Here is a 17,363-nt window from a genome sequence, read left to right as displayed (position 1 = left end):
AAATAGATCCTTGAATACTTGATACAGATATAAATAAGTCAGAAGAAGAAGCTCCAGGTTTTTTTTGCTCCTTTCCTCCTCACCTTCTGTCTTTTGGGCAAACTGAAGAAAAAATCTCAGAAACAATCCAGATGGGTTTGCATGCACCTGATGAGTGCACAACGTCTTTCCAGTTTTTTTGCATAGATGATGCCATGAATGACCATATAAGCTTACTAATAATAGCTATAAGCCTTGTATCCCTTCCAAATCTGAGTATCATTATTTTTACAAAGCAGAAACCCTGTTTCAAAGAGGTTTTTTTCACCATCTTTTTTCCACTGAGCTGAGAAACCCCAGCTGTCTCTTCTGACTTTTTTACCCTCTCAGTTTGAAATCCAACTCTTCAGCCACATAATCTGCTGTCATTAAAAAGAATATATTGAAGCCTGATTCTGAGCAGCAGATTGTCACAGGATGGGATAATTTAACCTGTCTAAAATTTAGCATTCTGTCCTCAAGCACTAGCTGAATCTCCTTTTATAGCTGGTAGAAACAGAGACGCCTTGAGAGAACAGCTGATCTAGTTGTAATGTAGGCAAAAAAGCAGAAATTAGAATGATTGTAACACAGGTTATGCATATTGCTTACCTCCACCAGAGCTCTCTTGACTACTCTACTGATGTCTCTTCTCCACTCTGGGATATCTGGGTTGTAGTCATCCAGGTTCGGAGAGAATGATAACCGCAGGGACTGAAATTGCTCTGCAGATACAATGGCATGGTGGTGAGTAAAGACTGTAAAATGCCTTGGTGCCAAATGAATGGGCAAAACCTAGTGAAACCTGCTGCAGCTCATGTTTTACTTAAACAGTCTGCAGCGATGCACAGACTGTCAGAGAATCCAGCAGTGTGTCCCAGAGGTTCATTGAGAGATTTGGAGAATCTGAGAGATACACTGCTTTAGTGTCATGAAACTGAAAAAGGTGATCACTCCTTACTTCAATGGATGAACAGCAATGGAAAGGGAACTGTGTTGGGAACATAAAGTAAATGCTACATTCTCTTTGACTTCTGAGGCAGGCAAGCCCTGTGAAAGTAAGCTGTGATTGTACACTCATAGACATGCCCCAGATACTTGAAATCTTAACTGGAAGGGGACAGGGATAAAGGTGGGAGAGGACTAGCCTTGGAAAACACACTTCTGAATCTCTATTGCGGCTAAGAGAGATTCTGCATTGATCATTATGACCGTGTGCTTAGTATAAAAAGCTAAAACTGAGATTCCCTGTGGTTCTTAAGCTCCATCTACACTCATATTTGTGTGCCCTGACTGCTTCTGAGGCCTGAGTACAGTATCAAATCAGTACAGATTTCTGTACAGAACTACAGCACACAGCACTGAATTGTTTTTCAAGCTAAGCAGCTTTTGCATGAGTTAAGAGGCCTCTGCTGGCCAAGAAGGGGGAAAACCAGCTTGCAAAACAACCTAACATTTTGACAGTTATGTAAGGATGACCAAATAGTGACAGAGCAGATGGGAGGGCTCTACGAAGGAGATCAACGTTCTGCACTCATCCCAGTTTAGACCAGTGCCACTCAGTGGCCTTCAGAGATGTTATGCTGAACTGATAACACTGGAACTGAACTTGTCATCTCACTCACAGCATACTGGAATAAAGACCTCATGTTGCTGCCAGATAATCTGGCTCTCCAGCTCTTGACTATGGAGAATCCCATGTGAAATGAAGGGGGAAGAACTCACCATACACAGCAATAGTTTTTGTGTCCTGAAGAATTGTGTTCCCTGCTGAGACCTGAACAGTGATGGTATTCATCCCTTCCACAGAAAATGTGAATGTGATGCTCCCTTCCAATGTGATCAGTGGCTGCAAACATATCAGAAAAAGAGAAATTAAGTTAATTTGACTGGAAATGAAAAGCAAATGTGAGTTTGGCTCTCTATCTTATTGGGATGGGCTGGGGAGTTAGTTCCAGCTGGGAAATTTAAGACATAGAAGGGGTCCCAAGACTTGTAAGCCAATTTTCTGGGGAGGACCAAGGAATCCAGATGAGGATGTCCTCCTGAAATTTAATCTGAGGTACCTGTAATTTCCAAAGGAGATAAGTTTTAAGATCAGGTGCTCAGGTGTCACACTCCTTTCCCAGAATTAGCTCTAAGTCATTTGTTTGCTCTGCCACAACTCAAAGAGGTTGTGACAGAACCAGGAGGCAAATTAAGATTTCTCATTTATTATCTTTAGACATGGAGATGTCATTTTTGGTAAGTGATGGTGTTTAGTGAGAACACAGATCCCCTCACCTTGCTTCGGTATGCAACCAATTTATCAATGAGTTGTGCCCTCTTGCAGAGTCTCTGCTCTAAATTACGTCTCTGCTTATTAATGAACTGGGTGAGAACTTCAAAGCACCCAGTATTAAGTTAAACTCTTGCCATTGTAGTCTGTAGTAAAACTCTCACTTCAACAAGAACAGAGTTAGATCAACTCTGATCACTTATGAGCTTAGTAGATCAGAGGGAAGGTTAAAAAGTGACAATCACAGCCTGTAAGTATCTCTAGGGGAAGATGATTTCTGATAGTACTGAGAGTTCTTTAATCTACAAACAAAGACATAACAAGATCCAACAGCTTGAAACTGAAGCTAGATACATTCTGACTACAAACACAGTTCATGTGTTCAAAGCTCAGGATAATTAGCTGTGGGGAAATAGCTGGGGAGCAGGTAAGAAAAAGAAGCAATAAATTCTACATCATCAGAGGGGAACTATTAACACAAAAAAAGAAGTCAGGTTCTGCCTTAATCACAAAGAGTTAAATCGAGCAGAAGGTACTGATGAAACCCTTGGACCTGCATTATACAGAAGATAACCATGTGTGGTTGAAAGTCCCTTCTGGCTCTACAAAATCCATGTGCATTTCTCCCCTCAGAAACTAGTCAGGGTCTCCAGGTACTTCAGCCACAAAGATATGTAAAATGACAGTTACGCTGCCTATGCAGATTTTCCTGCACTGCAAGCATAGAGGCCGTGGAATGTGTTGCATACTGTTCTCATATCCGAGCGGAGCCCAAAGGCAGGGAGGTGTGTTTGGAACCATTTTATCCACCAGCAGCACATGATAATTAGGTCTTCTTGCACATGTGGTTTAGCATACAGTGTGGGGGCTCAGCATTAGGCTCAGTATATTTAAGGGGAGGCATAGAGCTGATGGCAGTCTCTTCCCTTGTTAGTCACCAGAGAAATGAGGTTTAAACTGTAGGGCTATGTAAAGTCACTTCCAGATATAACACCAGCATCAGTTTGAAAGGTTTGTTTCTTAAAAAAAAAACAAAAACCAAAAAACCCCAAATCCCTGAGATTTCTTGTTGTTTTTGAAGAATGGATGGTGGAGGAAAACATATTTAGAAACTCTTCTGGATTTTGGTTCACAACATCCACTTTGATGAAAATGCAGGAAGAAGGCTATTGGCAATTTGCATGAAATGGCAACAAATCCTACAGCTAAGTCTCAGCAATGAACACAAAGCAGTTCTTGCATTCCATCACTGATATATCAAAGAATCATTAGTTTCCTGATCTCTGGATTATAATTTTCTTGCATGACTATTTAGAAGCATTCCCAGATCCCTCTCTCCCTCCCTCCACAGTCAGAGAGCTCCTCCAGGATTATTCTGACCTCAGTCCACAGGGAATACAAACCTCCGTGTTGTTCCCAAACCACCAGACATAAGTAAGTGTCCCCACTTGGCTTGGCCACAGTACTGCTGTGGCGTTGACCTCCTTGTTCTTTGTGGTGACAAATGGTAGAGATAAGTGAACATGTTCCAAGGGGCCTGCAGAGACAGAAGAGGTAGGTGAGTCCCTCCTCCATCTGAAATAACCTGGGGAGAATGGAACTGGAGGAAATCCACTGGTTTAGGGGAAAGACATTGTCCTGGTCACTGTGGGGCATGGCAGTTAATGTTTCAGCTTGGTGCTGTTTCTAGAGAGGAAAGCTTAAATCTGTTCCTCACAGAACAGGAGCTACCCATGTATTTGGACCTGAAAAAATTGGACAAATATCATATGCTAAGGGATTTTATATATGACTTAAACAATAGGGGCAGAACCCTGTTATGTGAATATGGCCTTCACCAGGAAGACATAAAGATATGCAAGACAAATCGCTTCAGTGATCATGAAGCATCTCTGCTGACGCAAACTGCCATGATTTGGTGAACTTCAGCAGTGGTGTATCTGCTTATACCAGCTGAACTCTATCTGAAGGTAGCTATTCACTGAGTGCCTTAATTTTAACGTTACCTTGTACTCCCTCCTTTTCCTCAATGAACTCTTTTATTTCTTTAGTATAAACAGAACATAATTCATGCGACAAGTGACATTATGCCCAGGGTTACACATTTCCCATCTTCTGGAGACAGACAGGCCTTTGTTGTTACATCTTGTTCTATAGATTATTTTTTAAAATGTCTTCTGACTGTTCACTTAGAGAACAAAGCAATTGTCCTGAGTGACGGAGAAAGAAAAAGAAAGAAACCCCAGGGGATATGGGTTTCTTAAACAAATTAAGGCCACACCTACATGTCCCACATCTGCAAGCTCCCCTGTGACGATAAGCAAAAAATACAGCCTGGGAGGATTAACTGTCCATATGCAGTGGAGATGCACTACTAAAGGATTTTATATATTTCAGGAGAGGATTTTTCAGGACATATCCCATGCACACATCACCACTTAGATCTTGTTTCTCAACCCAAAGGAACACTACCTATTTTGGAGAAAGCACCCTATACCCCTACAGAGCACACACGGGCACAGAGCGATATGAAAACATTTTTCAAAATCAGACTGCATAAACAATACCAGAATAAACAAGGACCAGTGTTTCTGACTTACTACTGAAATGCAGTTTATTTTGAGCTGCAGACACAGCCACTGCTTAACCTGAAGCAGCCCACTGAGGAGTTATCCACGATCAGACTAACTAAAGCCTGCTACAGGCCAGACCATAGCTCATTTTCTCTTTTATAATCTGCAGTCAACAGTCTTCCTGAAAATTCATGAGGAGCCAGAATTTCACCCTTATGATTTTAATGGCATTCCCCTGCTCAGATACCTTTCCATGATAAGGCTGTGCCGCTTTCAGCAAGACTCTGAGACCTGAAAAACAGCATTTTGCCAGGATAGATATTTTGCAGCTCTGGTATCCTTTGGGATGTTTGCCAAATGCCCAATGTCAGCACAGTCCTCTAAAGGAATACATTTCCTAACACCTGATGCAGTGACAAAAGTGACAATGGAGCCCATGTGAAGCCTGATACACTCGAACATGACTGCTCTGAACGTGTCCCAAATGACAGAGCATGCCCAGCATCTCCTTGGACCTTCACCACGTGTCAGCTAGGAAAGAACATGAACGAATAGCTAAAGGAAGCCAAATCTGCCTCAGCATTTCTGTGCACATAGCTGATGGGTCAAAGAGGCTGAAATGCTGAACTGTTATCTGGCCAGCAGATGGGGATAGCTCACTCTGGATAGGCCCTTAGCTTGTTAGAAGACTGCTCTCTCCCACATCAATTTGACGAGAATTCATTTCTGAGTTTCATGCAGGGCTATGGAGATTACAAACCTTCTGCTGCCCCAGGAAAAAACTGGGTACAAGTCCCAGACAACAGAAAGAGAGAAGCTTCTCAACATGCTCACTTGGACAGGTGACATTATTCTGGAGCATTCAGGCAAATGTGTAACTAACTTTCTAGGGGAAAATTTTGGCCTGTCAGGGCAGTTCAGAGACAGATGACTGGCTGGAGAAGCAGTTTATACAGAATTTACTTTCCACCCACTCCAAAATGCTCCTGCCTTCCAATAACCTGCATTTCTGTATCCCTGGGTCAAGTGCAACAAAGGCACTGCTGATGTGCACTGGCCCTGCAGCTGCAGCAGGATGAGGAGAGCATGGGATGGAGGCTTTACCCATGTTTGAGATCACAACCACTGTGATTCATTGGCTGCAGCTCTCCCCTCAGCAAGGCTGCAGGCTACAGAGAAGGGTGTCTGGCTACATAGAAGGACCAGATCTGACTCCACATACTCATGTATTAACACTGAAACAAGGCAACAAGCCATTCCCCTGCTCAGGCTGCACACTTCTTTTCTGTGGATCTTAGCAATACAGTGTGTCTATTTTAAGGACAGACATTTTACTTAGCTCCAAAGGCTAAGCTCATACACCCCAAGCAAAGAGCTGACTGGCAATGGAAGCATTTAAACAGGATTTAGAAAATTTGTGGATCTAGGTGTCAGGCTTTGCAGGGGTCTGGATTTACTGTACATCTCTGCCCTCAGCCAATCTATTGCTAGTCTGAGTGACAATATGCTTGGTCTGCAACCTGTTTTGAAGTCCCTAATTCTTGTCATGTAGAGAAAGGTGAGACATAGCCTTTGGAGCTGTCACTTCTGTAGGGGCTCAGACACATGTAATCTGGGCCTGGCTGCAATGATCATGCAGTATTTTAAGTCTTGTGCTGGTATTACCTATTCAAATCAGCTGCTATATCACACAAATGTGTCTGAATATTGTTTATTTCATCTACTGCTTAAACAATCAAAACGGTTCTTAAGCTTCCAATGTCTCAAGAAAATGGATTAAACCAGCTATAAACCAGAAAGCCACTATGAGTGAGAATGAAGGCTGGACACCTGCCAGCCGAAGGTCTTTCTGAAGGGAGGCACTCAGGGAGATCCTTGCTCCTGCTTCTCTAGTGCTCCCTCATAAACCTCCTATCTCCCACAGTTATACCTCCCACTGCTCCCATCTGTTGATATGACAGTGCACTGTTAAAGAGCTGCCCTCTTCCACTGAAGAGGCAGCTGCTTTCATGCTGTACCAATTAACTCCAAAACTAGAGTTACAATATATAGAATGTGCTAAATTATCTAGACAGTATGTGGGGTTAATTTGGTACAGGGTAAGTGGCATTCCTGTTATAATAACTTCAAGTTTTGGAATTTCCCCTTTTTTTCCCAATCAATCTGGCACAGAAGCACACAGTTGAAACTAAATCACTGACACCCCCTCCGCCACACACACACTGTGTAAGGAAAATGATGCTCCAAACAAAATTCATTAGGGATGTTACAAAATTTCAGTACTAGGTTGACCCTTTTGCATTCGTAACCATGTGCTGGAATTAATATGAAAGAGCACATTGGTGTTTTTATGCAAGGACTTGAGATACATTTCAGTTGAAAATCAGAGCTGAAGTATAAAGAGGTTAAAAAGAACAGCAGAAGAGCAATGTGAAGATAATATTTTTTCTTGTAATACTCTTTAACACCATGATTTTGGTTCCTATGACAACAGAAAGACTGAAATATACTGTTTTCCATCCCAGAGGTGGTTGTATTTCATTAGCGGGCAAAATACATGTACAAACTGAAAGTCAAGGCTTTGAAAAGTGATTCAAGATCCTCAATGTCTTTGTTTTTCTAGAAGGGTAAACATGCTAATGAAGGTGTGCCTCAGAAAGGGCCGGACACCCCTTTGAGGTGCCCTAAATTAGAATACCCAAAATTAGAGGTGGAATAGAATTTAAACAGCAAATGTCACTTTTGCTTGTGACTCCTCTCAGTCTGGAGTCCTCTGCTGGAGGACAAACACTCATCAGACCCCACCACTCTGCTCTCAGCTGCAAAGCCCCAAATGTCATCTATAATGACAGCAGCGAACAGTGAGTACAAACATACATACACGTTACATGCAGGTAGAGGACAGCATTGTCAGAACCCAGGCTGTTTTCCACCATCACGATCACTCGGAATATGCCCACATTCTGGTAGATGTGCTTGATCCCATCTTCTGTCGAGCTGAGATTGGCATATGACACAGCGATGCCATCTCCAAAATCCACCTGAATGAGGGATCTCTGGAGGTCTCCCTGTGGTGATAGAGAAAGGGTCAGAATCAACTCTGCTTTTCTTTTGAGAGACTGGATCAGTGGGGTGACCTAGACCAACCAGTGGATAGTCACAAGGTCTGCTGTTACCAGGAGAAAGGTGGTCATTTCATCGACTTGCTCAATATTCAGTGAAGAGAAAGTGACCCGTTCTTGAGACTGACTCAAATGCACTGTGAAGGTGTCATCCAAGGTGTAGCCCTGGCTTTCCCAATCATCAGGGGTACTAGGGGATCTTCTGGAAAGTATGCTGTTTCCTTCCCCTGGGCTTCCTTACAGTGAGGAGCAGAGTTGTAGAGAGGAATGGTGCTCATGTCAGCAAGCACTCAGGACATGGGTAGCTATTGAGATTGCCTTGGGAGCCTTTTGAACAACCTACAGTGTGAGCTTTTGTATTTAAAACCACAAAAAGCAGAAAGATAAAACTGAGAAGTCTTCAGGGAAAGGTCAACTATATCAAAGGGGTGGGGTGTCAAGAGAACTGCTTCAGCTTCACATGATAATGACAGCTTACAGCAGCTTATGACTTGCTCAGTGGCCTGATTTAAAATGAGCTGGATTTGTATTTATTTCAGGACAGCTACCAACACTACTGACACTAAGTGGGACCCTTTGTGCCCGCCTCAGAAGGGAAAGGCTAATGAACTGACAGACCTGATTAAACTTTTCTCCTCCTGCCTAGAGATAATCCCAGCACAGTAGGTTTGTGGTGTAACTCAGAATGCCCATTTGTGACATTATTCTCCTGGGCTGCTAATCTAGCACGTTTCAGAACTGCTACCATAAATTCCAACAAATACAGAAAAATCACAGCTGGGAAACAAACAGAACAATCCTGAAACAGGCTTCTATCTTCCACCCCTGAAACTGAATTCCAGCCTGGAACATGCAGCTTCATCAAACTCTACATCAGTCACCCAGCCCAAAAGGCTTTTAAAACCCCAAAGAGGGAAACAATGTCATTTCTTTATTCTGCTTCACAAATAAAAAGTAATTAATATTTTTTTTTAAGTCTATTTGAAAGACTGGAAAGTGAGTCATGCTTGCATACAAAAGTCCATTTAACCTATGTCACACACACACAAAACACTTTTAACATTTTATCGTATGACAAGGCAGTGATATGCTTATGATAGGGGCAGTTTCTGACATCTGAATAATTACACAGCCGACACTGACCTGTATAACAAATGTGGCTGCTATAGACCCTCTCACTTTTAGGTAAGATGCTGTACCTTGTCTTAACTTTAAGCACTTTTACTCCTTGTGAATGTTGCCCTCAGTGTCTCTGCATGATGCTATGTTCACACTTGCTGGCTGTTGCTATGGAGCAGTTCACTCCACAGCCTGGTGTGCTGAAGCAACTGCCACTGTCTGGAAGAATGATGGTAAATTGACAGCTGAGGGCAGTTCATAAAACTGGCTGAAAGGAGATTGAATTGATTTGATTGGCTTGACTTCTTTTTTTTTTTTTTTTTAATTTTGTTTGATTTTTGGCTTTATTTTGTTTTTCCCTTGAGAGGGAAGCAGTCCTCTGCATGCCCAATTGCAATGAAAACTACCCAAGTAAATGACTGGCATTAGGCAGGTTTCCACATCAGAAAGGGAAATTTTGTGTGTGACTATGGGAGGGAATTGTAACATAAGCCTTTATATTCCTCATGTTCTCTCGGTCTTTTTATAACTTGGTGTGAAGGCAGAAATAGTCCTTGCCTGAATGGAAAGCAGGAAGACCAGAGCTATACCTGGGGATGGCAAGAGAGAGAAATTTTCCCAGATCCTCTCTTTTTATAGACTGAAGCTGTAGTGGTTAGACTGCATTTGAACTCAGCTCCAGACTGCCCTTGGGTAGTTCTCAACTAAGTTTTTCTTAGTAATTAACGAGGTAATACCTGGAGTTCTCAATGACATATTGTCAAACCTGAGAAAGGTGCTTGAGCAATGCAAAATACTAAGGCCTCCATTCAGCAAGGCTCTCCTCAAGTTCTCCATTGGATGCTTTACTGGAAGTTTAACCACCTGCTTATGTTCTTTGTGACACAAATCGCTGAGCCAAGGACTCTTACCTGTGTTGCACAGAGGATCAATTAAGGGTACCGGGCAAGTCCTCATGAAGAGCCATGGGGAACAGAGGAGATGGTCTTAAGTACAGTTATGCCCTTCATTGAACTGAGTTATTTGAAAGAGGATATGCAGTTTCAAACACGATGCAGTGGTTTGGGCACTCCTGTCTGTTTGACCAAGACAAGAGAAAGCATCAAATGGGATATGCCTCCACAGAAGGAAGCGAACACACATGAGCTCCTCAGCTCTAAACCTCTTTCAGAGCGGGAATATATTCTTTCGAGCATAGTGCTGGACTCAGACCAAAGACAGAGACCTCTGAAGTACCCTTAGATGCTCTCCCAGGTCTTCTAGGTGCATCACCACCAGGGTTTTAGACATCTTTTCCTACTGAAAAAGAGATGATATCTTCAAAGAGTAAAGCCATACTGCTGTTCACATGGTTAAAACTGCACCACACAGGGACCCTCCTGGCTTTGTCCTTTCAGAGTATATTTAAGGTGGTGCAGTTGAAGTCTGTTTCAGGTCAAAGTATATCCCTCTGCATATTTGAGGTAGCAGAGGAAGATGAAAAGGCTGACAGCATTTTAGAACACCCCTGAATCTGCAAGTGTCAAACTCTGTGCTCTAATGATTTTTTTTTTTCTTGTCTTCATTTTGTCCATAGCCATGAAACCCCCAGTGCCCACAGGTACTGCCAGGGAAGGGACCCATTTCTAAGGCACCCAAGGTTTAGATTTCAAATTTTCTTTCAAATTCCCTAGGGAGAAAAGATACTGACAGAGACATCTGAAAATCTAATTAGAGAAGAGCTTCAGCTGCTGTTCCCCCTGTCTTTTTCATTTGTCTTGGCCTTTCCTGGTTTGTGTTAAAACCCTGTGAACTGGAAATACATTTTCCATTCAGAAAGATCCAGGCTACACCACTTAACTGAAAATACCATATTTTGAAAAGCTGACATTTTAAATTCTAGCTTAGGAAGTGGGAGAAAAAAAAAAGTCAGGAAAACAAAGAGACTGGGTTTTGATGTGTTTTAATGTTTCATCTGTGCCAGCTAAGAGCACAGGCAGAATAAGAAAGGAAGAGAAAGCAGGTGAGCCAAAATAAAAACCTTTCCCATATATCCCATATGTGATCAACATCAACTGCAGTGCCTCTGTCTCAGACAACTCTTCAGAGCCACTTCCAAGGGGCTGTTTTAGCGAGTGAGGTGATCAGGTATTGGAACAGGCTGCCCAGGAAAGTGGTAGAATCACCGTTCCTGGAAGTGATCAAAACCTGTATAGATGAGGCCCTCAGTGACATGGTTTAGTGGTGGTCTTGGCAGTCCTGGGGTAATGGTTAGACTTGATGATCTTAAAGGTCTTTTCAAACCTAGTTGATTCTGTGATTCTATTTGATTCTATGAAGAGAGGTTTTATTTTGCAACAATTTGATCCATATACATACATCTTGCAAAAATCTCTCCTGTTGCTTTTGCCAGCTTCTCATCATCCTTTTGTCAAGCCCAATACTACATCATAAAGTTTTTCTGAAGCTTTTGGCTCAATTCGGGCAGACACAAAGTTCCCTGCATTACTTCTGCAGTCACAGTGAAACAAATCAGTGCGATCAGCATGGTGCTATGTTTGGGCAGCCTCTGTGGCCTTCACTGTAAGGTCTTTAATGCCAGTGTTCTTAGGCATCAAGGGAGAAATATGCCAAGCTGGCTGCTTGTGTTGATATCTCTGCATTCAGCTCCTGTATCTTAATCACACTAAGCTAGTCAAGAACCAATTACAACTGCTGAAAACTTGAAAGAACTTCTGACGGATGTTTTATACTTTGTACTAGATATATACAATATTCACAAGCTTGGATATAACCTGAAATACACTGCCATCTTGATAAAAGCTTTAGTCCAGCCAAAGACTTAAGCATATGCTGGACTTCAAGCATGAGTAGTCTTTTTAGCCTGAAAAGAAACCCTGGGAATCAAAACCAAGTCTCCTAAGCTCCCATATTATGTCCTCTACCTTTATATTTGTTACTAAAATGTAAATCATGAATTTACTGTTTTCTAGGGGATTTTCTCACTAAATATCCAGTGGCTTCCAAGCATATGCAAAAGATTCCCCCCAACTCTTTTCCTACCCCTATGCACATTTTTCCTGTATCTTGTCAAAATAGTAAGTCTGGAGTGTACACAGGGCCTGGATGCTCAAAAAACCACTGTGAAGTTTCCTGCCTCAGGGTATATCAAGAAGCAGCCTGTACAGTTTGCAACAATACTTTTACATTTTGATTACTTTTATGCAACTCTCAGTATTTTGGTGTATGTGAGAACCACTAGATGGATTTTCTGTCATTCTCTCTGAATCTTGCCCAGAGGGCAGTAATAATTAATTTTCCTTACTGACTTCCAATACTTGTACTTATTTAAACAGTGAAATGCAGTTCAAGGTTTTAAATTTTGGTTCCCGTGTTTCAGATTTCATTTTTAAGCCTTCAATTATGCACTGACTTGTGTGTCTTCCTTACACATGTTGATAATAGATTTAATTATCCTTTGCAAGAGATAGACACTGGTGCTGTTGGATTGTCTTAACAGACTAATGTTTTGTGCTTCCTTTCGATTAACCCTTTTTGGCATGTTCCTGTCACCACCAGGAAACATCCATCAAAGACATTTGTGTTTCAGTTGAACATCTACACATGGGATAACTTTAGCCTATGTCTGTTTAAAGCATATGGTTAATTTTAAACAGATATTCAAGTCCAACTTGATCAAGTACTGAAGAACATGCCTTCCTGTGTAAATTCCTGCTTTCAGAGAGATGTTTTTAACATTTTAACATCAGAAACTGAAGAGAAATGTGCTTTTTATCAGAGCAAATAGCTTGATGCTTTTCACATGTGCTTCTTTTTCTACACCAAACCAGTTAATTTTCCTAATCAAAGCATTCATTCTGACTGCCAATTATGCTAGCTCAACTCAGCTATGAGCTTGTTCTACAGGACTAAATCTTGTGCTCCACAGGAATCAATAAGCACAGCCTCTCAGGATTATGCAGAATAATTCAAGTTGTGTGACTGGAAGTACATTAGTAGACTGCAGTACTGTGTGTCATCATAAGGGGTTAGGTGAATGTTCACACATCTTCATGGAACTTCAGCAGTGAATTTAAAAATGCATGAAAGTAACTGATTTCTCCCAACCAGCTTGTCATCATCAGTAACGCAGCAAATACGACTGTAATTGAGAAATCAGGGGTAGGGGAGAGGGGATGTGCTGGTCTTTCATCTATGTGTTATTAACAGCAATGTGATGATATTAGTAAGATAAACAGCCATGATTCAGCATGGGCACTGAAAGTTATGATGAAGGTTTCCTATTTCTGTTATCATTACAAACTAACTTGTGATATCAAGAGAGGGAACACAGTAGGATGCCATGAAAAAGAACAGACTATGCTTTTAAGTACTACTAACTTTGCATCTTTAATTTGAATACATCAACAATCAAACCAATCCTAATGCTAAGCTCATCTCCAGAGACTTCAGCTGAGTTGAGTTCTGAATTGCACCAAATGACAGTGCTGAGGTGGGAAATGCTAATGGTATTGTCCCCCTGGCAACATACCTGGGCTCATTAAATGCACCTGAAAGGCATCTGAGACACAATGTACCTTAGTGATTTTAAGTGAGAGTTCGTTCCCTGGCCTTACATGCATTCAAAACATAAATGAAAGGCATGGAGGGCATGAGAGAGAAAACAAAGCTCTATTTTCAAATGAAGGAATATCAAATGGGGAAATGAAAAAGCAAAAGGTTTAGGTTTCTTACTCAAAGTCGTGCAGAAGGAGCTCAGAGTGAGGCTCAGGAATGAGTTTAGATTGCCTGAATTCTAGCCCATAGCTTGAACTGTAGAAACAAATGAGCTTTCCTCACACATTAGTCTAATCCAAACATCATATAGCAGCAGCAAGTAGTCAAAAGCAAGCCAAAGCCTACTCCCAGTCAAGTGACTTTGTCAAGTGAGAACTGAGGCAGATCTGGAATGTCAAAGAACCTTGGTTGTCATTTTATCAAGGTAAAAAATAAATTTGAGGAGGCAGTTTCTCTGTGACTTATCTGTAATGAAAGAGCCAAATCCCTGAACCTTCCTACTCTGAATGTCTTTACTGTCCATCTCCTCAGCAAAGATGTATGAGCAATCAGATGAAACAAGTCTGAAAGCCATTGTGCTGAATAGTGTTGTTCTGGAGGCTGCAGCTTTCGGTGTCTCTGCTGAAAGCACAAGCGTCTGATGCTCTAACAAATAACTCAAACACACAAATAGCAATTGGGTTTGTGACAGGCAAGAGACCTACATGACCATGTGATGAGGAACACACGCAGAAACAATACACTTAATAAAATTCCTCTATTTTCTATAACAGAGCAGCAAAATATGTCAAGGACATTGGGTTGAAGAACTTCAGTAGGAAAAATGGATTTGTAATTTTTGGTTTGGGAGACCTGTTGTTGCTGTGCAAAAATAAAGTAAGGATTCATGCTGCTTAGGCTGAGAACAACTCTATTGTTGAACGTTGCAGTGTTAGAGGTACTAGCCTTGAGTCTGGGCATACAGCACATGCCAGGGCGAAAGATTAACATTTAAACTGGCAGGATTCTGAGGCAATAGGAAAATTTGTTTTTAAGCATAACTAGTTTTCTCCTGTGCTGCCATTTAGTGGTAAAGATGCTGCTACTATTCTGCTTAGCTCAATAGAAATTTAAGAACAAAATTACCAGTTTAAGTATGGTCCTCTCCTTATTAAACACTTTTGCAATGCTTTTTAAAATGGGACATATGCTAATTATAAAAGGAAGCATTGATGCTTCCTGGCTGTTGTCACAGAATAAAAACATCATGATGATTATAACCAGATTAATAGGAGAACTAACGTGGGGAAACCTTTCCAGTAATGAGACCAAAGATATTAAGTGTGAGGTGACATTGCAAACAGTTTTAGAAATCCTAAAAGGTGACAAAATAGTTAGGCTACTTTGGAAAGCATACTTACACTCAGATCATTTAAATATGAACTGTTGGTTGGGTTTCCTTTTAACGATACGTATGTGCTACCAAATATAAATTCTTTACAGGAAAATTTTATTGTGAGTCAGGGTTAGAGAAACTGGGCCAGAATCTCAGGAATCAGCAATGCTCTACGCAATGATGGTTTTGGTGCCTTTGCTTGCACAGATTCAATAATTATTTTCCTTTTCTGCCTTCCTCAATAGCAGAACACTTCTGAATGCCTTGTCTTTGTTTCTCCTTAGATATCTGTCATGGTTTAAACCCAGTCAGGTAACTTGTTCACTCACTCCCAGTGAGTGGTGCCGAGCTGACAACAATTGAGGTCCGTGTCCCCCCCCCACCGGGGTTCTCCCCTTCCCCACTCCCGGAGGAACGGGGAGGAGGATCGAAAGAGTGCAACTCCCATGGGTTGAGACAAGAACAGTCCAGCAACCAATGTACAACACAAATCACCACCGCTACTATCAACTACAACAATGATAAGGGAAAATAACAAGGGAAGAGAATACGATACCACCGGCCAAGAAACGAGTCCCACCCGGAAGCCCCTGTCCTTCTGGGTAACTCCCAGTTACCCCTCACCCCGGGCATGACGTGCTGTGGTATGGAATACCTCCCTGGCTAGCCTGGGTCAGGCGCCCCATCTCTGCTTCCTCACGGCTTCCCCTCCTCCCTGGCAGAGCACGAGCCTCACAAAGTCCTTGGTCAGGGTAAACATCACTTAGCAACAACCGAAAACATCGGTTTTACCAACATTGCTCCCAGGCTGGAAGTCAAAACACAGCACTGCACCAGCTACCATGAAGGAGAAACATGACTGCTACTGCTGAACCCAGGACAATATCTTTTATTGATATTGTGTTATTGTCAGAATGACACAGTCCCCAGCCTTCAACATCACTGCAGGCACAAGCAAGATCTACAACAAAACCCTGCACCATGGTTCCTGCCCTGGATTCCCAAACCGGAGTGAACACATCAGGTCTTTACTGCTGCTATTTGCCTCCCCCTACTCCCTTAGCAATCCATTCCATACAGAGATGCAGTGACTTTTCAGGACCTCCAGTGAGCCTGCCTCTGTGGTTCACTCTTCTTTTCAGACCCAGGTGGGTCCTTAGATTGATTGGAAAGCCCTAGAAATATAATAGGAGTACAAATATCAAATGAACTCTTGTACCTTGGCTCAAAAGGGAGAAGGGAGGCTGCAGCTCTGCAGATCTGAAGGCTTCAAAGAGTCTCAGAGGGATAGAAGAGATGTTAAGATGCAAAGGAACTAGGAGACAAGCAAAGGCCACTGTTTTTTTTTACATCCTAAAAGATATTAACTATGACACAAGCTAAAGGAAGAGTCCTCATCAAGTGTAGCACTTAAAATATTGACCCCCACTACAGAAGACAAGGGTTGAATAGAATCATAGAATCATAGAATAGTTAGGGTTGGAAAGGACCTTAAGATCATCTAATTCCAGCCCCGCACCCCACACTAAATCATGTCACCCAAGGCTCTGTCCAACCTGGCCTTGAACACTGCCAGGGATGGAGCATTCACAACTTCCCTGGGCAACCTATTCCAGTGCCTCACCACCCTAACAGGAAAGAACTTCTTCCTTATATCCAGTCTAAACTTCCCCTGTTTAAGTTTGAACCCGTTACCCCCTGTCCTATCACTACAGTCCCTAATGAAGAGTTCATCCCCAGCATCCTTGTAGCCCCCCTTCAGATACTGGAAAGCTGCTATGAGGTCTCTGCTCGGCCTTCTCCAGGCTGAACAGCCCCAACTTTCTCAGCCTACCTTCATACAGGAGGTGCTCCAGTCCCCTGATCACCCTCGTGGCCCTCCTCTGGACTTGTTCCAACAGCTCCATGTCCTTTTTATGTTGAGGACACCAGAACTGCACACAATACTCCAGGTGAGGTCTCACGAGAGCAGAGTAGAGGGGCAGGATCACCTCCTTCGACCTGCTGGTCACGCTCCTTTTGATGCAGCCCAGGATACAGTTGGCTTTCTGGGCTGCAAATGCACACTGGCGACTCATGTTCATTTTCTCATCAACCAACACACCCAAGTCCTTCTCCACAGGGCTGCTCTGAATCTCTTCTCTGCCCAACCTGTAGCTGTGCCTGGGATTGCTCCGACCCAGGTGTAGGACCTTGCACTTGGCATGGTTAAACTTCATGAGGTTGGCATCAGCCCACCTCACAAGTGTGTCGAGGTCCCTCTGGATGGCATTCCTTCCCTCCAGGGTATCAACCGAACCACACAGCTTGGTGTCATCGGC

At 42.4% G+C, this 17,363-nt stretch overlaps 1 protein-coding gene across 4 annotated transcripts in view; it reads right to left on the bottom strand.

Annotated features, from left to right (window-relative positions):
• SORCS1 (sortilin related VPS10 domain containing receptor 1) overlaps positions 1-17,363 on the bottom strand; it is a 294,481-nt gene that overhangs the window by 20,389 nt on the left and 256,729 nt on the right. For all 4 annotated transcript variants that reach the window (XM_061458807.1, XM_061458811.1, XM_061458809.1 and 1 more), the window contains exons 19-22: positions 7,751-7,937; positions 3,700-3,833; positions 1,744-1,867; positions 631-743 (exon numbers count right to left, since the gene is read on the bottom strand). In XM_061458807.1, the coding sequence (XP_061314791.1) occupies positions 631-743; positions 1,744-1,867; positions 3,700-3,833; positions 7,751-7,937 (558 nt within the window). The remainder of the gene's footprint in view (positions 1-630; positions 744-1,743; positions 1,868-3,699; positions 3,834-7,750; positions 7,938-17,363) is intronic.

The sequence above is a fragment of the Pezoporus flaviventris genome, unplaced genomic scaffold (assembly GCF_033815535.1).
Source record: "Pezoporus flaviventris isolate CSIRO_AGI_PZ_B2104156 unplaced genomic scaffold, CSIRO_AGI_Pfla_v1 ptg000029l, whole genome shotgun sequence".
Lineage (NCBI taxonomy): Eukaryota > Metazoa > Chordata > Aves > Psittaciformes > Psittacidae > Pezoporus > Pezoporus flaviventris.
Note: the sequence above shows the minus strand (reverse complement) of the source record. Positions and strands in the feature narration are given on the sequence as shown.